This window comes from Varanus komodoensis, unplaced genomic scaffold, assembly GCF_004798865.1.
Source record: "Varanus komodoensis strain SLA01 unplaced genomic scaffold, ASM479886v1 scaffold10, whole genome shotgun sequence".
NCBI classification, from domain to species: domain Eukaryota; kingdom Metazoa; phylum Chordata; class Lepidosauria; order Squamata; family Varanidae; genus Varanus; species Varanus komodoensis.
This window is the reverse complement of record NW_025335269.1, coordinates 14394277-14418076: the sequence shown is the minus strand read 5'-3', so window position 1 is coordinate 14418076 and position 23800 is coordinate 14394277. Positions and strand designations below refer to the sequence as shown.

At 42.8% G+C, this 23800-nt stretch overlaps 1 protein-coding gene across 4 annotated transcripts in view; it reads right to left on the bottom strand.

The window, feature by feature from the left end:
* The window catches only part of ELMO1 (engulfment and cell motility 1), a 334494-nt gene that overhangs the window by 240927 nt on the left and 69767 nt on the right, over window positions 1–23800 (bottom strand). For 3 of the 4 annotated variants that reach the window (XM_044454468.1, XM_044454459.1, XM_044454476.1), the window contains 2 exons: window positions 22366–22406; window positions 20694–20766 (listed from right to left, as the gene is read on the bottom strand). In XM_044454468.1, the coding sequence (XP_044310403.1) occupies window positions 20694–20766; window positions 22366–22406 (114 nt within the window). Of the gene's footprint in view, window positions 1–20693; window positions 20767–22365; window positions 22407–23800 lie in introns of those variants that run through there. The other variant, XM_044454483.1, reaches the window with a different exon arrangement.

Sequence of the window (23800 nt, the reverse complement as noted above, 5' to 3'; positions counted from 1 at the left end):
AGTATTTATCATTTATTCGCCAACCATCAATAAGAATAAAAATGAAAAGAGTTTCTCTCCCCTTTGAAAGAAAAGGGAAGGGGAAAGGAACCCTGATTTTCCTTTTCTTCCTTTAAAGGAAGGAAAATAATCTGAATCTGATCTCCATGCTTTAAAACTAAAGTGCATGCATCCCTCCACTTTGGAGCCACTGCCAGCTACTGAGCAATAGTTTAAAGTCCGCATTCTATACAAAGCCATAACGAAATGGCCCTATGAAATCTGACTCCAAACTGATGTCATGGAGTTGAAGAGTTTGTAGGACTGCTGAAACCCATCATTAAACATCTGTAACACTGCAGTGTTATTCCTCCAGTGCTGTTTTCCATAACTGCAATATGCAATCTTAAAACCACTGGAATCAGCCATTGAGATCTGACACCACAAATTTGCATTCTCTCTGAGACACAAAGCACTGATGCTGATATTCACAAAAATAAGTGGACATCAAAGAGCTTCTGCTCGCTTAAATAGCCAAGAATGCTATCTCACATGAAGGAAGAAACAGCATTAGTTAAATTTCTTTTTGATAAACTCATTTCTTTATTATTCTGCTGAAATATGACTTATTTTCAATCCAAAATGGCTCATATTGCTCTCCATTTCTGTTCACAAAAGTCACCCTGTGAAGTAGGCTAGGATGAGAGACAGTGAGTGCCTCAAAATTACCCAGAGAGCTTCACAGGCTGAGTGGAGAATAGAAGCCTGATCTCCTGAGTCTGTCGGAAGCTAGGTTTCCCTCTTCACACATTCAAGGCAACAGACCGTTCCTTTGCAAAACCTCTTTATTCTCCAAAGTACATTCAGTGACCACAGCATGAATCTTTGAGCATGCTCAGAGTGGTTTGTTGAATCCAATCTAGCAACCAATCTAGCAACTACTTCCAAGAACCCTCCTTTTGAGTATCCCTGGCCCCCCTCCCTCTGGGAAGGCCCTCTGGGAGGCAGGCAAGCCTCTTTTCTCCAACTGGCTAGTCCTTCTCTTCCAACACCATGTCATGGGATCAAGAGTCATTATCAGGCTTGGCTGGCTCATGTCCCACATCCCCTCCTGTCAGTTGTATTTCCTGGCTATTCTCAGAGCCCATCTGGAGAGGGTGGCCTTGAAGTCTGGGGCCACCTGTTCCCAGGGCCCCTCCTGCTCATCTGACCTTGGAACACCCATCTTTTTCATTCCCAGCACAGGCCAACACTAACCACTACACCACATTGACTCTCTAGATGATTTCATAACATTTCAGAGTCCTTGAAATAAGGGAAAACTCTTCCTCAAACAAGTTCAGTCATGGCTCATATAGATTTATAATTAACCAATTGTCTGGGTACTAGTTACAAATAATAATATTTTCATATGGCACTGCAGAGTATTTGAAGCATATGAAAAACATAACAAAGGGATAGTGCCTGAGAGTAAGATCCAAAATCCAAAGCTGGACAATCCCATTATTAGGTTCTCCAGAAATAGAAAACTCAAAACCTTGCACAAGTTTGTGGAATTTGCACATTTTTTTCAGAAGGGGAGATCTTGTAAGTCTGCACAATTTTGTGCAATTTTTGTTGATCCTAACTGCCTAGCAGTGGATTTTGGATTTGATTTTAAAAAACGGTATATGCTACTTCATTATATTGTATCCTATATCATGTTGCATCTGTCCCTGTCAGGTAGATCAAATTATGAAACTCAGTATTGCAGAATGGAGGCTGTGACCAGAACTGCCACAAGTAGAAATATAATGCCATTTGTCTAAGGAGCTCTCTTCCTTGTCCCTTGAAAGGGCAAAAGAAATAGAGCCAACATGTGCTGTGCCCTTTCCCAGGTTATTTAATTTCAATCTTGGACATGATCACACTCAGTCTTCATTGGGCTGTCTTGTGGATCACACTATTTTAGGGACTCCCCCCCACACACACACACAGTTTTTGTACCTCTCCAAACGCTGGGATTTTCTAGAACCTGCTGATACTTTCCCTTCTATATATGGACATCAAACACTCAAAGAATAAATGGAGCATTCATGTTTAGAAAGCGTAGCCAACACAATGCCCTGGGACAGCAATGCACCTGCAAACACCTTTTTCTGGCACCTGCCTTCCTATTATTATTATTATTATTATTATTATTATTATTATTATTATTAGGCTGCTGGGATTGTGAAATAGGTTTCATTGCTGCTGAAATGCATATCTGCAGGAATTGTAAGAACTCAGACCCACTTCTGCCTTGTAGTTTATTTCTGGGCAGGCTACTTGTCCTCTGTCATGCTTCCCATGGCAGCCGTTTTGTGGCAGTGCCCAGAACAGCATATGAGCCTATAGCTTGAACTGTTTGCCTACTATTAATGCACAGGAATTTCTCAAGCACAGGTAGAAGCAAAGGTCCATACAGCCTGAGCTCCTCTCCCAGTTTCAGCCCAGGGTTCCTGACTACATGGCAAGTTCTACTTGTATTCAAGTGACCATATGTAGCACTCCTTTTCAGACCATGCCACTCAACACAGCAAGTTTGAGACACAGGCCTTGCCATGCATTGAACAGGAGTACTTCATATTAAAGCATTTTGGTGCAGGCCCAGCAGTTATAAATTATTATCCAATTACACAAATATCCATATTATTAGATGGTTCTATAAGTGCTATCAGTGGTAACAACAAACATCAGTAAACTGGACACAAACTACAACCCAACAGCATACCACCCATGCAATCAATTTCTTTTGGACCTGCATTAACTGTCTATGCTCGAAAGGGTAATAAATAGAAACTACAGAAGCAGCTGAACTACCTAGCTGCCAACGCTGCACTGGAGTAGGCTGATGTTTTCAGGACACTCCTATGTTTCTTTGACTGGGGAGCAGAGTCCCACTATTACAAAGTTGGAAAGCCTTGTTCTGTATTATGTCATTCATTCCTGGAAAAGGCAGGAGCGGTCTGACAAGTAACTAAACATCATGTCTTCTGCTAGCACTTCCTAGAGATATTTCACTCACCCCTTGGCATGTGCTCCAAGTCAGGCAATACTTGAAGCCAAAAACAACAACAACTAGACTATCACTTAACTTATTATTCTTTACATTTTTGGAGTGAGGAGAAAGAAACCAACTTTTTATTTTGCTAGCTTTGCATATAATAATATGAGAAGTCAGATGAACAAATCTTACATTAAAAAACAGTCAAACAATACATTGTATTAGTTATTTGCTTAACAGATTCTGAGACCTCCTTTCAGGATGTTGGATGCTTCTGAAAAGGCACAAAAATTTACAAAAACCTGTTATGCCACTACAAACAGCTTACTTTTAAGCTTTATATAAATTCACTGCATTGAGTGAATCTATTAAAATCTATTTGAGTAACCTTGTGATAATTCTATTTTTAAACTGTGGGCTGCAATTGTATATAGGAGATACCAATTATGTATGAGTGAATAATGTGGAAATAAACTGTATTAAACACTGAAGGTGACTATTTGTTCCATCCCATTCAGTAGCCTGAACCTTAATTGAAAAGGACAAGGCCAAAATTCCCCACAGGCAAGGCCTTTCTAATCAGAGTCATAGTGGGGAATAGTGACCAAAGTCCAAAGCACACATGACTTTTTTTTAACTATACTATAAGCAAAGGAGACCTCATCTGGATGGCAGCCTAGCTTGGAGGATAGTGGGTCTTTAATACTTCCCCACTGATGAGGTCCTAATCTGGATCAAAACTCCACAGCTGCAATTTATATCATAAATAGTGACTCAGTAAAATAGATCATTATTCAATGATGTAAGTGCTATTTATGGTAACAACAAATGTCAGGAAACAGGAAGTGAACTACAACCCAACAGCATACCATCCATCCAATCAATTTCTTGTGGACCTACATTAATTGTCTATGCTCAAAAGGGTAATAAATAGATATTACAGAAGCAGCTGAGCTACCTAGCTGCCAACACTGTATACAGATCATTATTTGATGATGTACATTGCATGTGTTGGGTTGTGACTGCAGTGTGTGCTTATAGAATGAAGCCCCTCATCTGTCCCAAGATGGGGGGATCCTCATGTAGACTGGGATCCTGCCCTTAATGTAGAGCAAAGAAGCTGTAGCCTAAAGCCATGTCTGCTTTGCATCAAAGAGAGACTAGGCTGCAAAACAAGTCCTTTAGACAATCCTATAGTCTACAGTCTAGACGACTTCTCCCAGCATGGATCTTCTCCCAGCATGAATGGCCTCCTTTATGAGTAGAGAGTGATTTGAATACTCTAAAGCAGAGGCCTTCAATGAGGTGCCCACATGTGCCATGGTGTCCATGGCTGCACCAATGGCGCTAGTGAAAAGAACTCCAACATGGTGCCTGCAAGCACCCAACATATTTATTTTTCCAGTTTTTAATACACATACATGGATTTATATGAAATTCATACAATTTTCAGACAATTATCAAAGGCTTCCTCAAAAAAGGAACAAATATCCAAATAAATATCCGTTTGAAGTTAGTGCCCATATGCCACCCATTCATTGTAAGGTCCTCAGTCTCTTGCATTATAGAAGATGAGTGTTTAATCTTCTAATGTTGTAATATCACTATTTTACTGATACTGATAAAGGGTTTTGCTTTCCGTTTACTAAGCTCCATGAAGCACATAAATACATTTTAAAGTGTATACATCACTAAGTATTAAAGATTATTCCAGTACAAAATTTATTTGTGTAATAACCTTCTTCCAAAAAGAAACTACTACTAGACATTGCCAGACCATGTGTTTAAAAGAAGTATTAGCTACATTGCAATACCAGCAATTAAAAGAATTAGGCAATCCCTTATTAAGGAGATGCTACAGTATCCAATGGATATGAAACATTTTTTATGAATAATACACAGCTTAAGAGCATTACATGCCGCAGATAGGTACCAAAGTGACAGTCCACTGGTTAGGTATTTTGTGGTGGTGTCCACAGCAGTTTTCCAATTCCCAAATATGCCCATGGGTCCCAAAAGGTTGGGAACTCTGCTCTAAAGAGAGGTTCAGTATACTTGCCACCATCAGAGTGGTATCAGACTGTAGTTCTCAATGGCATACGTTTTGTGCTTCACCTCCAATCAGAGCTGTCACACACCACCACCATCACCTGAAAAAGCCACAGGTATCCACAGGATTTGCAAAGAGCTCCCTGTTTGTCTCACTGGAATGCATGCAAAGGCATCAGCTTTCTAATGCAGCAGCCCAGGCAAAAGCTAAATGGAAATAGCTGCTCTCCAATTAAAAATCCAATTTTGCTTCTCTATCCCAAACAATTACTTAAGATCCTGCAAGGATACAATCCATAAAAGTACAATTAAACCAAAGGGATATTCTTCATTAAACTGAATGAAAAACTATTCAGCATGTCAGCTAATTTCAGTGGATATATTTACACAGAGCTAAACTGCCTACTTAATCCCAGTGAAATCAAGGATGTTGGATTAAGCAACAGACTACATAAATAAATCTCTGTTTCGGACCACAGTGTTAAAAATATACCAGATCAAACTGTAATTTTAATGTAAATGCATTAATGAGCCTCTTGGGTTTACATGTCAAGACTCCTGTAATTTTTATACATAACATTTACAATGTCTCCAGTTGTATGATCTACCTTGATCCTATGAAGCAAGCTAAACATTATAGATGCAATCCTAAACATATTAAGATAAGGGGAAATCCTGTAACTCCCAACGTTCCTCAGCTCTCGCACTTGGAAATCGTAAGACTTTTTTCTGCACACGTAAGATTATGCCATTCACATATCATTAAGTATATAAGCAGGTTGCTTACCTGTAACTGATGTTCTTCGAGTAGTCATCTGTGCATTCACATATATGGGTGCTGCGCCTACGCAGTGCCTAGGCCGGAAGATTAGAAAGCTAACGGTTTTTGGCAGGAAAAGCTCAGCTCCCCTCCCCCTGCATAGTATAAATAGAGTGGAGTGTCCGCCATTTTACTCAGTCTTGAAGACCGAACGTTCACCCCCTTGAGGCTGAAGATGGTATCACAGTAATCATCATCGGTACCCTAACATTTAAGCATGGTACCGATGAAGAACATTTCCACTCACCGACACCAAGCGGGACCGGCGGGTGGGTTGTGTGAATGCACAGATGGCCACTCGAAGAACATCAGTTACAGGTAAGCAACCTGCTTTTCTTCGTCATGGCCTCTGTGCATCACACATATGGGTGATTAGCAAACTTACCAGACTTGGAGGAAGAAGGTGTCGTCAACGAAGAATAGCCGAGAGAACTGCTCTACCAAAGGAGCAATCTTGTCTGGCACGTACATCAAGTCGATAATGCTTGGCAAAAGTGCATGGAGCAGCCCAGGTTGCAGCTCTGCAGATATCTCGGATCAGAACTCCCACCGCAAAGGCCAATGAAGCCACTACTGCTCGCGTAGAATGACCCGTTGGGAACACAGGTAAGTCCATCTTTGCTAACTGATATGCCAAAATGATAGTCTGGATGATCCCTTTAGACAGTCTCTGAGATGTGACTGGAGAGCCTTTAGCATGATCAGAATATTTAATGAAGAGTCTATTAGAAGTCCTGAAGGATTCCGTGCGAGATCTTTAAAAGGCCAAGCAGCGTCAAACATTGAGAGTGTGAAGAGATCGTTCAATCGGATTCGATGGCGATGGAAAGAACACAGGCAAGACAATCTCCTGAGTCATATGAAACGGCGTGGCCACCTTGGGTAAGAACATTGAATCCATTCGAAGAACGACCTTTTCTTTGTGAAAATTCAAATACGGTGGATCTATCCGAAGAGCACAAAGTTCACTAGTTCTTCGTGCTGATGTGATAGCTACAAGGAAGGCAGTCTTCCAAGATAATAAGTGTAAATCAACAGTCACCAAGGGTTCAAATGGGGGCCTTGCAAGTGCTTGGAGTACCACGGAAAGACTCCATGTTGGCATGATAGGACGAACGGACGGATGAAGGTTCTGCAGTTCCTTAATAAAATGCTGAACCATAGGTTGGGAAAAAACAGATGAGCCCTGTACATTGCCACGGTAATGGGAAATGGCAGCAGCGTAAACCTTTATAGATGACGGTTTAAGTCCCAAACGGTGCAACTCGAAGGGAAATTGTAAAACGTTATCAATAGAGGCCAATCCCGGAGAAAATGAATGGCACTCGGCAAAAGATGAGAATCTTCTCCATTTCGTTGCATAAGATTGATGAGTTGACGGCCTTAGGGCAGATTCAAGAATCGCCTGGATATCTGGATCCAAGGCTGTCGGTCCCGGAGCGACTTCTGGTGGGTCCGAGGAAGGGCTCGGTTGCACAGTCTGTTGAGCTGGGTGTTCCAGCGCTCGAGATGTCATCAGAACCGATTCAGTAGTGAGACTTATTGAATGCACCAGGCTGTCAGTTTCAAAGAAGTCAAGTCCAGGTGTCGAATCATTCTGTTGTGTTGAGCTAACAGATGAGGAATTGTTGGGAGCTGAAGAAATATACCTCTGGATAGCTGAAGGAAAGTGGTGAACCAGGGTTGCCTCAGCCACCATGGAGTTAGTAATATCCCCGTAGCATTGTCTTGAACTATCTTCAATACAGCCCTCATCAAAAGCAGAATTGGAGGGAAAGCATAGAAAGTCATGTTGTTCCAAGGGATCATAAGGGCATCTCCTGTCGATCCCAGTCCAATACCCGCTCTCGAACAAAACAGTTCACATACCCTGTTCTCTCGAGTAGTGAACAAGTCCATGTCCGGGTATCACCATAGATGGAAGAGGCGCTCGCAAAGTTGTCTGTCCAACTCCCACTCATGGCTCATTGACATTTGTATGCTCAGCGTATCCGCTTCTACTTTGTCAGTTCCCGCCAAGTGAACCGCCAATAGTATTATGTCCCTTGGGATACACCAATCCCAAATTTCCATCGATAGACAAGCTAGAGTTGGTGACCTTGTCCCACCCTGCTTGTTGATGTAAAAAACAGCAGTGATGTTGTCAGATGCAATTTGGACAACTTGATGCCGAAGTACAGCGTTGAAAATCACCAAGAGCTCAAGGAAGTTGATATGCTTCATCACTTCCTGTGGGTTCCAAGGCCCTTGGACCCGAAGTCCTGCACATGCTGCAACCCACCCGACGAGAGACGCATCGGTGTACAAGGTTACTGTTGGTTGAGGTGGTCGGAATGGAACGCCGATAGACAGGTTGTCCGGAATAGTCCACCAAGTCATGGTATGCAGGATCGACAGCGGAATGCAGATTAACTTGCTGAATGGCTCCTGCTGCGGATGAAATGACTTGTTGAAAAACAACTGGAGTGGCCGAAGTCAGAGTCTGGTGTACGGGACGATGGCAACTGCAGCAACCATATGTCCCAAGAGTCTCTGGATAGTGACGGCCTGTACTGTTCTGTTCTGTCGAATCCAATGGATATGCATGCAAAGAGTGTCTCGATGGTTTGGAGGAAGAAATGCTCTCTCCAGAGTAGAGCTGAGACATGCTCCGATGAAATCGATGACCTGCGTGGGAACAAGGGATGATTTCTCGTGGTTAATGCAAAGTCCAAGATCGTCAAGTAAAGCACAAGTTTCATGCACAGCTGAGAGAAGGTCTTGTCTAGTCTGTGACACCATGAGCCAATCATCCAATATGGGTATATTTGTATGCCATGAATCTGCAGGTATGTGCACACTGGAGCCATACACTTTGTGAAGACTCTGGGGGCAGTAGCAAGGCCAAATGGCAAAACGTTGAATTTGAATATATCGGATCCGACAGTGAAACGTAGAAAGCATCTGTGAGAAGGATGGATAGAAATGTGGAAATAAGCATCCTTCAAGTCCAGTGAGGCGAACCAATCCTCTCTCCTCAGCAACGGAAGGATATTTTGTAAAGTGGTCATCCAAAACTTTTTAGGTTTGATGTACCTATTAACATCTCGCAAGTCCAGAATAGGACGAAGACCACCGTCCCGTTTCGGGACCGTAAAATATCTGGAATAGAATCCATGCAGTCCCTCAGAGTGAGAGAGCTATCGAATCACTCCTTTACGAAGTAGCTGGTAAACTTCGTCGCATAGTACCGAAGAGCAAGGTGTAAATCGAATCAGGCTTGATGGAGGAACGATGTCAAATTCTATCCTATGTCCGAGCTGAATGATGGACAACACCCACCTATCAGATGTAATGGACTCCCAGTTGGGGAGTTGGCTTTGGAGCTGGCCCCCAAAGGGGAGAGGGGAAGGTGGGGAGTGGAGAGATGGAATGGTCCGCCCGGACCGTCAACGTTGATGCTTCTCAGTATCGAAACATCGATGGCCCTGAGAGAAGCGCCGTTGCAGCTGCTGCCTTCGACGTTGTTGTCTCTGTTGGTATTGCTGCCGAAGCTGATAGTGCTGACGGTAGGAGGATCGAGGCCATGGCCACTTACATTTTGGCTGAAGGAGTTCCATGCGGCGTGCCGTCATATGCGATTCATGGATCGACTTCAGCTTATGGTCGGTCTTCTGATGAAATAGCCCGGTACTGTCAAATGGCATTGCCTCTATCCTCCATTTCTTCAGGGAAATTGCAATTTCTCAACCACGTGTGGCGTCAGAGAGAAATAGCACTGATGAGGGACCTTGAATCAGTGTCCACATGATGCCTTGCAGTGGAGAGCTGTTGTATCGCCACCTGCATGGCCTCCTTTATGAAGACCCTGGCTAAGTCCGCTTGATGGTCTGGAAGGAAAGAGGTGACGTTCTCCAGCTTCTGCTTTATGAAGTACTGCTAACGTGCCAGCATCGCTTCATAATTCGATCTGCATAGGCCGAGCCCAGAGGCTGCATAGACCCGGTGCGCGAGCATATCGATTTTTCTCCCTTCCTCATCCCGAGGGGCCGTGTGGCCCCTTGACTCCCTGCCCTGGGAGGACTCAACCACCACCAAGTTCGACTTTGGGTGATGGAGTAGGAATGGGACATCTTCCTCTTGAACCCAGTACATGGCTTCGTACCAACGAGATGTAGCCTGTGGTTGAGCCGGTTGGTCCCAGGGCTGGACCATTGCTTGGCGGAGTGTGGTGATTAATGGTAGAGCTATGGCTGCGGACTGCTCTCCCCTGACGATGTCGTAAAAATGATCGGTACTGGGACCAGGCCGATGATGGGCCTCGATCTCCAGTGACCGAACGAGGCAGGAGATGAGCTCCGCAAACGTGACATGTGGCTCGTCAGGGGATACAGGGCCCTGGGAGGTGATAACCACATCAGGAGACGTGGAATCCACCTCCAACTCATCCGAGTCTTCCGGATAGCGGTACCGGTCGTTAGAAGAGGAGGCTTCTGGAGATGTTGGTCGTCCTCTTTCCAAATGCCTTGATGTAGATGGAGCCCCCCTCGGGACTGATAGTGACCGACGGTCCCATGGGTAACCAAACGGATGGTATTCACCCCAGCCAGTGAAATTACCATAGTCAGGCATCGGCCAATCCTCATCTCGGCGCTCAGATGAACAACCTCGGCATCTGGGTGGTAATGGCGAATCCGCAGGTGGTTCGGCTGCGGGCATCGAGGTTGGAGAGCATTCCCTCGGTGGGGAGTCTCTGATCTCTCCATCGGAAATGGATTTCCTAAGTGGTTCCTCCAGTTGCCGAGGAGACGCACTCTCAGGCCTAACAGTCTGCCTGGGGGATCCCGGCGGAGTCACCTGCATTGCAGATTGCAGGGCCAGTCCCAAGGGAGTCGGTACCATAGCGGTGGTCGGTATCGAAAACCCTGATGAACCCGAACCCCGGTGTTTGGGCTGGTCGGGTTTCTTGCCCTTATGGGCGGGCTTGTCTACCTTTTCCTTCCTCGGCTTCTTGTGAGCAGAGGGCTTATCTGAGCCAGTATGCTTACGCTTCTCCCGTTTCTTGGTTGGGGGGGAAGGTAGCTGCTGGGCCTCCACAGAAGTGGTGCCTTTGTCCAAAGGACGCTGTGGAGGAGCGGCAGAAGCCCAAGCAAGGTGCTTTGAGGGTGCAGCAGCGGTGGAGGTGGAGCGTTGAGAGGGCGTGGCCGAAGAGGAACCAGGCCTTAAGACCAATTAGTCAGATTGCATCAAGGCCTGGGCCCAGAGGAGCTTGCGGAGATGATTCTCCCTGTTCTTTCTAGCCTGCTTGGTAAAGGCCAAGCAATGGCCACATTTATCGGTTCTATGCCCCTCACCAAGGCAGAGAAGGCATAGGTCATGCGGGTCCGCCGGGGACATTTTGGATCCGCACTCAATACATTTGAGGAATGCCACTCGCTGTGCCATTGCAGAAAAGAAGAAAGAAGTGCAGAGGGTAAGATAATATTCTTGGGGGGTTGTTTTGTTTTGTTTTGTTTTAAAGAACGAAAGCTTTGAGAAACGGGCAAGAGAAAAAACTTGGAGTATAAAGATGGAGAAGAGATATATGAAAACTGTGAGAACAAGCAGTGAACACAAGGATCTAAGCAAGAGAGGAACAGGCACGAGGCACGGCGAACGGTGGTCGCAAAGACTGAGTAAAATGGCAGACACTCCGCTCTATTTATACTATGCAGGGGGAGGGCAGCTGAGTTTTTCCCGCCAAAAACCGTTAGCTTTCTAATCTTCCGGCCTAGGCACTGCGCAGGCGCAGCACCCATATGTGTGATGCACAGAGGCCATGACAAAGAAAAATACTTTCTCCATCCAACCGTTACAAAGTAACTGAACCCCGTGTGTGTGTGTGTGTGTGTGTGTGTGTGTGTGTGTGTGTACACAGGCTGTACAGATACTGTAAAATCTGCTCTATCTACATTTTGTGGGTTGTTGAGGACTTTTTCTTCTGCCATCTACTCACTGATCAATGCATTTGCACAAATTCACACTCCTGAAAATGCATACCTACCCCGCCCCTATGTGCACCTTTAAACTTTAGCCTATCAGGAAATGTAGTTTTTTGGTCTTTGCTTTTTCACTTTCCACATTTGTCTATGACTACATTTGCATAAAAGTATGAAAGTCAGGGGGAAAAAACAGTCCTCAAGTCCCCAGATTCTGCATGATACAGGAAAAGCCAGTCTTCTCCAGAAAGCATGGGTCAGATTTTTAGTAATTCAAATTGTTAGCATGCAGAGTTTTAAGAAAGAAAGGCATTTTGTAATTTATGGGAAATCTGCTGCTCGTTTTTTCTCCTTCTTTAATGGACCCTTTTTAACTGGCATGCCCAAACCACGATAAACTGTGGCTAATCTTAATTAGAACTTACTGAGCTAAGATTTTGTTGTTTCATTTTGATTAAACAAAACAACAAAATCTTAACTATAGCTTATTGAAGTAAGCAAACTTCAAACTACGGTATGTGCTTTTAAGAAGATTGTTTATTTCAACAAACAGTTAAGTTTAATCAGAGTTTAAGATCCGGATGCATTGCTAAACTGCAGTTAACGGAAAACAGAAGTAATTCTCCAGGCAGCTGCAGAGAGGAATGGGACAGAAGGACACAGGAACATGAGGGTCCTGCTCATAACATTCAATCAGGGTGTGTACCCCTTGTGGTCAAGCATCACATCTTGACAGGAGATGCACAGGTATGTGCACATACATGCACATGTACGTGCACATACATACACATTTATTTATTTATAACATTTATATGCCACCTCTTTTACCCATGGCGCCTCTAGGTGGCCAACACTGCTCCAAGCATGTGCAAATGAATTTCATACAACTCACACACCACTCACATTGTGCCTGTCTTAAATGCATAGTAATATTAAAACTGTTCTATTTAAGATGGGGTGAGTCCTTTGTGCCATTCCCTTCAGAGGAGCATCAGGGAATGGGGCCCTCCTTTTCCTCCCTCACACACACAAACTATTCTCACTCACTTCTCTTCCTACTACCAATTCATTCTGCTATATAGTCAACACTTACAACTCACATGTATAGACAACTGTTTCCATCTCCACAGCCAAAAAAAAGTGTGTGTGTGGGGGGGGTTGAAACATGGTCTGTGTTTCCTGCCATAGATGCTTCACCCTTAGAGCATCCTTGGAATTCTCCAAGAAGCAGGTAGGTATTTAGAGCCGCCCTGGGACAAACTCCAGGGGTGGTACCTGCTGCACTTTGGCAGCGGCTATTTCTCTGAATGTTGCCCAGGCCAAGCTGCCCATTTTTGGACTTCTGGAAGTGTACACCTCAGCACATGTGCAGGCCTGATGAAACTTTCTTTTTTAAATGTACACATTATAGGGCCCCAAGAAATTTAGAAAATAGGTCTGCATAGGCATATTGAGGAAGTTTTCATTGGTGGTCAAAAGAGAAATTTGCAAAAGCCAGTTGCCAATGTTAAAAAAAGGTTAAGGAAAGGTTAAAGTGCAAAAATGCTGTGGAGAGAGTAAAGCAACTCTAGTTCACAGCAGGGAAGGAAAGGCAACTTGGTCCTGCCACAGTGTCCCTGGAATACCACCTGCAGGACGAAGAAAGAAAGAGGGAGAGCAAGGGAACAGCCCATAGCAAGCCCAATTGCCTGTCTAGTACTACACATGTGTTCACAGGAAAGAACAACCCACTGTGGGTTGTTGCCAAGGTGGGTTGCCATGGTGTGCAAACCTGCCCAGAGATATTTTATCACCATGTAAGAAGTGACATAAAGCCTTCCTTCAATGAAATTCCTTACATTAGCTTCACTTAGGAGCCAAACCAATTTATTTCACTGTAATGCCTTCTCTATACACCAGTATAGGGCCTTTTTCCTTATAAAAAGGAACAATCTTTTATTCTCTAAGCATTTGTTGAAGAATTAGGTCACACAGAGTCAGACAAGAGCACCCTTTCCCAACCAGGAGTTCTCCTAATGTTTTCTACTGCAACTCCCAGCACTTCTGAGCATTGGCCATTCCGACTGGGGCTAATGGGAGTTGAAGCTGAACACCTGGAGGGTTCCAAGTTAAGGAAGGCTGATTTGGAATATTAACAAACTAAAGAATCAAGACAATAGAATTATTTGTTTGTTGCTTTTTGTTAATTGTATGACCTCCCCAACACAAAGCCTGCTTTAGTGTGGGAAGAGTTTCTCTAGCATATACAATTTCAGAATTTATTCAAGAAAAAAATAGGTCACAAGGAAAAGTAACTTTTAACATAGAACAATTTAACTACTGTGTTCAAGACTCAAAAACAAGACAAAAAAATCCACTGAAAGAAAGGTAGATTCATGAGGACTGACCTGGAGGGGAATCTAGGCAAAGACAGTTTCATTTAATCACCCAAGTCAAAGAGGAAAATGCCAAACTAATAACAAACAATACTATGCATTGTCCTCTGGTGACACAAAAGTACAGATGAATATTGTAAGAGGAATGAAGAAGAGAATGTTGCATAAGGGTCTGAAACAAGTTGTGAAGAGAGATAAATTTTAATATACTTTAAAATCCTACTAAAAACATTAGAATTGTTGTGTTAGATTAGACCCAAGACCTATCTAACCAAATACTGACCGCTAACACTGGCCATAGAAATGCTGGCAAATCCTTCACCCATTTGCTCTGAAATAGCCTGCTTGCTGACACAGGGGAACATTTCACACTGCGTTAGTTGGCAATTCTTCATTTTGGTCAATATCACAAAGCTTGACTGGTATGCCTGAATAGATTTACTAAACCAGCCCTTCTTCATCTTTGTTCTTTGGGGACTACCATAGTTTTGGCTACCATGAAGGAAGTTTTGCAAAGAATTCTGACCCAGTCCTCAACTCTTTCTAGGCTCCTATGCAGAATGGATAGGATGAAGGGAAGGAAGAAGAACTCATACTTGAACGTGAAGACAACTCTTCCCATAGCCAAGAACACAGGGCTTATCATACCTAGACCTTGCTGATCATTATGCCAAGGTCTGTGCTGGGTGTGTGTCTGCAGGGGTTGCATATACCATAAAAGGTGGGGCCAGTGTGTGTAACCCCATCCCAGTACACAATTAGAGCCCTCACCCCTTCTTTCAATACTTCAATGGGGCTTAGGTCTCTGTGAGGTTCATATGAGTCACTCTGTACGAAAAGCAGTGGAAAAAATGTTCAAGCATTCAGGCTCCTCATGGGTTCTTGCAGAACTGATGCCACTTTTAAAGAAGGATGAACCACACTCCTATGCTGGAGTCCAGGAATGAAAACATTCTAAATAATTGAATTTAAATAAACAAAAATGTTGAATGAAATACTGATGTAGCATCACTGGTATTCATTTTAAGAGTTTCATGAGCTCCCAAGATTCTTAAAAAAAAAAAAAAAACTAGTATTTAAAGACTGCAAAAAGCGGAAGACCCCAGAAGCTGCCTGCTCTTGCATGAACCTGCCTGACTTTTAAGGTCAGCCTTAGAGGCCCTGCTCTCTGTACCAACCCATTCTGTAAAATCAGATGAGCATATTGAGGTCCTTCTCAGTGGTGGCACTACAATTTCAGAACTCTGTCTCTCAGGAGAGATTTGCTAGGCTGCCTCTGTTTCCATCTAGAGGCAGATGACAAAAGCCTTCTTAAAAATCTGTTGTCTTATATATAATTTTATATATCTGTTATAATCTATGAGATGTTGTTATATATATAATTTTGACAGAGGAAAGTTTTAGAGCTACTGTTTTTTGAATTTTTAACTGCTGCAGTTTGTGTTTGTTCTAAAGGTTGTTTTGATATGTATACTTTTGAGTAGCTTTATCTTTAAAGATAAGGGTAGGATATAAATACCAACCTAACCAGGGTGGAGATGACTTGAATTATCACACAGTACAAGAATGTCTTGCACATCATATGCAATGTATCCATCAAGCCAGTCATAATATAAACTCCTTAGTTTTAATAACTTAACAGTATTTTGTGCCCCACAGAATGTTATTCTTTGGAAAATGTGAAATAACACTGTTTCTGGGAAATGTAATTTCCCCACTAATTTCCCAGCTGGTATATCTGTGGCATCAAGTGACGGGCAGAATATGGTTGAAACAGTGTCTAACATTCAGTCATGCTGAGATCATAATGTCCTGCCCCAACAACTGTGTTGGTTACTCAAACAAAAGCAATATGTCGGTAAAAACAAGGTTTATGATTTTTTAAAATGGCCAGTTAAAAACAAAAACTCACAAACGCAGCAACAGCTTGCTGAAGAGGCCAAGGGCCAATCTAAACAAAAACGTCTTTCACACACTGGCAGAAGGCCAGAGAAGGAGTTGCAGAGTCTCGACCCAAGCACTCAGAAAGCCCTTTTCTGCTCCATGCCTCCTGCAACACACACCACACTGAACACCCTATAAATAGCAGCAAGGTATAAAGATGGGCCCATGCCAAAGATCTTAAAAGGTGTTTACTGGGGAGAGGTAATCCTTTCAGTAATTTTGTCCCATGTTGTTTAGGAGTTTACGGCTCACACCTTGCACACTGAGTTGTGCCCAAAACTGAACTGGTTGCCAGTAATGATGTTACAACAAGCAGGCCATGCATTCCTCCTCACTAGACCTTGAAGAGAAGGACCCTTATTCCAGGTAAGTTGGGCTTGGAAATCACCTGTGCCACAGCAGCACAGATGATCTTCGTAGCTACCTCACCCAAAATGCCTCACTCTGAAAAAGGACCCCTCCAAGTGTGGCATTTGAGCCGGATGGGCCTCAAAGAGGACCACCAGCTGCTTATCTCCCGAAGCAGTTATCATAGTAGGGAAACAGCCTGTGGGACTTCCCAGAGAGCCCACCAGCCCATTGTCTAACTCTGAGGGATCCTCACATGGATAGCCTTCCAGAGAGCTGTACCAAGTGTTATCTTACTGAGGCAGAAGGAGAGTGGCTGGTTCAACCCACTGCAGAGCCAGGCAGACCAACTCTCAGAACCAGAAACCAACCCAGTACTCTGGAGCATGTGGCCCTCCTGGCTGATGGAACAGAACGTGGCTGCAGTCCTCCCAGGAGAAGAGGAGAAGTTGGCATGCTGCCAACACTTCCACACAACTGTGTCCAGCTCCTTCAGGGAATCATCTGGCATCCAAAGAATTTGGTGCCTGGAGCAGCCACTTCACCCAAACAGTGGCTCTTCCGGCAGCCCTGACAATACACAGGCTCATGCTAGAATGGCAAGTTCTTCCCCTTCCTCAAGAAAAGGGCAGAGTTGGTGAAATATCTGCATGAAAATACTCTAAGTTCTGAGGTACTTTCTAGTGGGTTTACATCTCAGTGACCACAATTAGCTTGCAGATGCAGGGAGTTGCAAAGCAAGGGCTGCCTGAACAGCAAATATAGTTTTAGGAAGACATTTTACGCAGCTGAGAAGCTGTAAAATTTTCCTTTCTGCTCCTCTGAGAAAATAACATGCTTGCCTCTCCTAAGAGGCCTGGGTAATGCAGTTCAAACCCTAGCATGCAAAAGTTCAGAGTGCCCACTTATTGGTCATCATGACCCTTGGCATTTCTCCTTCACTCAACTGGTGGCAGTAAACAGTGGAACATGTAAGCAATGTTCGCAGGCATCTGAGTAATACTAATGGCATGAAATGCTTGCCCTTATTTATTCTCTCTCTTATTTGGGTGATCCAGGCATAAACCTATTGAAGTCTTTTATCCCAGTCTTTCCTGGGCACAAAGTTAATAGCATTTTCTGTGTCTTCTTTAACAAAATGCACAAACCAGCACAACACCAACAAAAACAGTACATGCCACATTTTTCCAAAGAAACCATTAATCCAGGGAGAATACCTAGGTCAGAACTGGATGGAAGAAAGCAGATGGAACCATTTTTACAATGCAAATACAGCTGCTTGGCCTTGTGCTTCCCATTGAGAGACTCACAAGCTAAGTCTGTCTTGCCCAGTGAAGCACAGAAGAATTCACAGATGCACTTTCATCATTCCATTTCTGGGACATCAACGGATGTCTTGTACAATGGGAAAGCCATCACAGGCAATTTTTTTGTATCATCTCAAGTACACAGCTTTGTGACGGGGACATTTCATAAGCTGAACTGCAAGTCATAATGCAGTGCTCATACAACCTGCGTGAACTGATCACATAAAGCACTCTCCTAGAGATTGCAAGGTGCATACATCCCAACAATGAGTCAAATGGATTCTCATCCAGACAAGCCTAGAAATATCTTGAAGCTAAAACATGGTGCTTAGCACAGGGTTTCCTTGGTGAAAGGAGGTTAGCTACTATGAAATGTATTGTGCTGTCCTGGCACTAAGAGTTGGATTGTTAACATTTTATTTCTGCATATTTTGGCACTAGCTGAATTAGCATTTCAGCTCCTGAACTGTACAGAGTTGAATGTTGAGTTTGCTAGAATTTACATAAATCTTCTTATCCCTTCCACAAAGGATGCTGTGATGAAATTCAAATACTCTATTGCACTGCTTACATTTGAATTCTTAGAAACATTCATTAAATATGTCATTTTTCAAAACAAGAACCTCAGCACAGCTTGAGGTCCAGAGGCTGAACCTGCCTCCTCTCTCTATGTCCTTGGCAGTACACAGATCTGTAGTTCCAGGTGAGGTATATGCTACCCCTGAGCTATGCCATGTGCCAAATGAGTAGAAGCAGTCCCTGTGTCACTGTATTACTTTATGCTGGCTGTCTTGGATCAAAAGGTAGACTAGGAGATAACTCATTTCTAGCTCTGTTCAGCTGCCAATATAATTTTTATTATTACAAAGGACCTGCCCACCCCCTGCAAAGCAGCTCTCACAAAATAACCCAGAATAATAAAATACCTTGGATTCTAAAAAGCACCAGCTGTGGTTGGAGTAAAGTGACTTTCCCACCTGCTCCTCCCCCTGTACCCCCATATAGCATCTCTTGAAGACTGAGGAACTTTTCTTGGGGGAGCAGATTGCCATGTGGAAGGACTGAGTGAAACCTCAGGCTAGGCAAATACAAAAGGGCTCAAGCTCGGCATCCCACCTTTAAGAGGCTCTGTATTCCTGAAGTACAAGATGCCTGCAGAGAAGTATGTAGGCACATCTTGTCATGGAGAGTTCTATTAATTCTTGAGATTTCTTTTAAGTTACCATTTAGGGGGAAAAGGGAAGTGGCATGAGTGAGATTTCTTTACCTAACAACCAGCCATGTGTATGTCTCATTTTGTTTCCTGTCTGCTGCTTCCCTAAAACATCCTGATCACAAACAAATGCCAGCAAGAAGTTACCATCTAAAGCAGCCTACAGAACTGGAAAGGAGTTCCTGATAGCAAAGAAATGTTTAAGTTCCCTCCGCTCACCCACTACCAGCCTTACAAGTACTAACTCACACAAAAGAAGATCTGGAATAAACTTGTTCCTGGACTGCAGCACTTCAGGACTATTGTAACATGCTTGAATGTTCTGCCATGAAAAAAGGAACACCTGCATGTACTCATTATAACCACAGGTCAAGCAAAGTAGTTCTAAAGTTAAGGCTTCTCATGCAAACTTTTCATATGCAGGATTTGATTTGATTCGATTTGTTAGAGCTGAAGCCTTTCAGTGTAAACCCCACCCATTACTATTACCACCCCACACTGTCCAAAGTGCCGCAAGCTAGGAACAGTTCTAATATATGATATACTGTTTACGCAACCTTCTTTCCACTGCCCTGCCTCCAGATCCAGATCCCAGCACAGAATGCTCTTTCCTTGCAGGTAGCAGTGGCCAAAAAGAGCAGTCTATACCAGCTGGGGGAGGGCTGCAAAGAAATCGGGGGCTACAGCACCCATGTGGGTGGGTGGGGGCAAAGTTATGGGGCTGGCGTTTTGCATGCAGCCCACAGGTTGTGCACCTGACATGTGGATTTTAATTTTTTAATTTAATAAAACATTTGTATCCCATCTTTTCATAAACGTCTCAAGACGGCTTACAGAATATAAATCAATCAATTCTTAGGAAGGGCTGCAACTTCCAATATATCCAGAAGCCCCTTGAGACTCTTCTTTAGGGACACTGCCTCATCATTTGAGATCAGTGGGAGCATGAAAAGAGTAGACCAGTTTTCCCCAATCTGGAGACCTCCAGATATTTTGAACTACAGCTCTCAGCATTCCTGGCAATTGACTATTCTGGCTGGAGCTAATGGGAGTTCAAATTCAAAATACCTGGTGGGACCCAAGCTGGTGAGGGATATAGTAGGCCATGCCACTTCTCTTTTGTAGTCCTTGCCACTAGGAATAACTTGTTTAAAAAAGTAAACTGAATGTACATTTGACTATGTAGTTCCAGTTTGTTTACCTGGCAACATAAATCTTGTTTTATAAGCATTAAAAGAAAACTGGCCTCAATGATTCACACATTCTTTTTTTTAAATCAAGTGCTCTAAGCTCGAAATCCATTCTGGTCCTATCAATATCAGTAGTATTATAAAAACTGGCCTAAAAACCTCTTGTACAATTAATTCGGATAATACATTGCTTAATTAACAAAGAAATGTTGCCAACTCCTGGACAATGCTTATCCAATTAAAATCTTGGCTAGAGAACCTTTCAATACACCAATTTTATACTTCTGCCTGCAATATACTATTATATTGCCACCAGTCAGAGTTCAAACCAAAAGAATGCAGCACAGTTATGCCATTAGAACCCACTTGGGTCCAAGCACAATAAAAATGAAGATAATAATGTAGTTTTTCTCAACATTAGCTCTGAAACTGTCAGTATGAAAACTTGTAGAGCACACAAGAATGGTATAAAAAGCATCTTCCTACCTTTTCAGTGATATAGAAATTGGAACCATCTGCGTGTTGCAGTGCATAATGCTCGTGGTTTGCAAGAGACCACCTTAAAATATACAAACAACTTTATTAGTAACATGTACACACAATATAGAAATCCAAACTCAAGCTTTTCTTTTCCTTTCTGATACTTTTTTAGTTACAGAAGGCTAAGATACATAAATAGTTCTAGGAACATATGTAAAGGCAACACTGAATATATTTGCATGTAACAATAAGCCACACATTCTGGCTTATAAAAACACAATGTGAACATTTGCTCCCACTTTACTCATCCCTTTGTATGAGTGGGTTCACTAAATGCAAGAGAATACAAGGAGTACCTGGCTTACAAACGAGTTCCATTCCAGAGAAATGGAACTTCATCTTAATCAAATCTGTAGGGGCTAGGGGTGCAGAACCCCCATGAAAGTGGGAAAACCACAAATATCTCTAGCCCCCCAGCCTATATCCAACAGCACATCCTCTGTGCAGCAAGGAAATGCCAGAGAAATTTCCCTCTCTGGATGGGTCAAGCGAGAAGACATGCTTTGGATGCCTTCCTTCTCTCCCCTTTCACTTCTGCTCTCTCTATGGTGATGCTTTGCTGCAGTAATTTCTTAAAAAACAATATACTTTATGGCAGTTTGTTCCTAAGATCAGGTTGTTTATAACTCAAACATTTGTAACTTGGGAACTGCCTGTAATATTGCATGACATCTAAGCCCAAGATTATAGTTTACCCAAACAAACCAACTTTCATAAGAAAACAACAATCCCTAGGTTAAAGCTGTTTTATATGGGAATATTTAGCCACAGCCCAAATTATGCCTACATACTGACATGAAGGGAAGAGCAAACAATTAACAATCATCAGTATGGAGTTTATTCATGCTGTGGTGTAGTAAACTAATTATTTTAGCATATGTACAAACATAGTCATTGTATTTCTTTCCCTTTCAATTAAATAATTTCATTCCTCACAGCTGTTGCTGGCATACAAAAAGAAAAGGGAAAGAACACATGTAATAAAATTATTCCTCCCAATGCAAATGCTGTTTTTAAATTAATATATTGCACACGCTTTCCCCTCCCACATGATGCAAATCTCCAGGGGGATCTCCAGAGAATTAAGTGGCATAGTCTGCATGGACAGGGGAAAACAATAAGATGCCGCTGTGGAACATGCTCCCAGGTCTCCAATTTCTATGTGTGCTGATGTGTGAGAAACTCCTTATTATCCAGGGGAAATGGCAATTCCTGTGCATGAACAGAGCCACACAAATGCAAGAGCTTACCTAACCATACTAATGCGCATCAGTGTGATACAGTAGTTAAAATGACCAGGGAGAGCCAGGCTCACATCTTTTCTCAACCATAAAGCTTACTGGGTGAACTTAGGCCTGTCACTATCTTCCAGCCTAAACTGACTCACTGAAGAGACTCATGAGCTTCTTGGAAGAACAGCAGAACATTCATTTAATAAATACTACAGTCTTTCCCAGTGATGCTGTTCATTTTACTAGATGAACTGAAGATGAGAATATAAAGTAAGCCTGTAAAATTCCTGAAAGATATTTGAATTAAACTGCAAAGGGGGAGGGGTTTATTTCAGAACTACCCATTTTGAAAGCTGAAAGAAAGCACAGAAAAAAGGAGTACTTACCCATCACAGACTTCCTTAATGATTGCAGTCAGTGGCTTTTTCTGAGGATTGAAAAAAGGGGTTAAAAAAATTACTTTCTGTGAACATCACAGTATAATCAGTATACATGTATGCCTGCCTCCCCACCCCCACCAGTTTATTTCAATTTCCTATGTAATTGCTTTGAAATTTTTCCCCCTGAAAAATGGCATACAAACCTTCTAAAAAAATAATAAAAAAAACCCAAATAGTCCAATTCAATTAAACAAGTTTACCTGAATTCAGCACAGAGTCCATTCATTTTTACATTTCAGGCTGCTGTAAGGGTATAACTCTAATGAGGTCTAGTTCAAATCTCACTTTAATCCCCAAACTCACTAGGTAGCTTTCAAGCAGGTCATTTACTCTCAGTGCAACATGGGGAATAACATAACTGTGAATGGAATACATACATTCATACACATAATGTACACTTAGCTCTCTGAACATTATATGCTCCAGTAGACTGGCCAAATGGGCTCTGGTATGGTGGAGTGTTCAGTGAGCTGATTTTTCTTAAAAAGCAAAACAAAATAAAAACCAAAGGTTGCCTAAATGTTGCCTCCTTTAGACATAATGCTGCATTGCAGTTAATCAAAATGTAATTTCAGAACCTCTGAAATTGACTGGTGTCAAACAACCGCTTTGTTGTTTTTGATAAGAAGTTATTCCATGCTTCCACTTCACATGCACCTTCTGCACCATCCATAGAGAGCTTGGATGGGAGAGGAATGCAGAAGCTTCAGATTTTCTACAGAAAAGACCACTCAGGACAAGGAAGCCTTGGACTCCAGTTGCCAGCTCAGAAGCTGGCATGAAATTGGGAGCTGTAACAGCCAAACTTTCTGGCAATCCGCTTTGGGTGGTGTCTCACACACTCTGTTTTATCCCCTCTATCAAGTGACTCCTAAACTAGTTGTTGGGCCCTGAAACTGAACACACACACACACACACCAGGTTTTCCTTCATGTGCATCTTCTGCAATATCTACTGTGGAGGCATAAAGTATTTCTGTATTGTTCGGATGACTTACAGCAGCCAGAGCTGATAGCAGGTGTGAGCTCCAGCATGAGAAAAGCAAGGTGCAGTGGAAGGATAAATAATAGGAAGGGATCAGGTTCCCATCAACTGCAGGTCCCTTTTGCTTTAAAAGCAGATCTTCCCCACTATTTATTTGATATGCAAATGAGGCAGAGTCAGGTTTAAACTAGCAGGCTGTAGCCATTGTACCTAGCTTGGGCCTCATTTAAAAGTGTTACAGAACAAGGCAGTTAAATAATTAACAAGGAAGAAAAATTGACTTGAAATGATGCTCTAGTCAGTGACCTCACAAATGTTCCCCCTTTGGGGATGACCCCATTTAATTAACGTGCCCTTTTTAGAACACAGCATTGGAGAGAAGTAGAGGGGTGGGCAA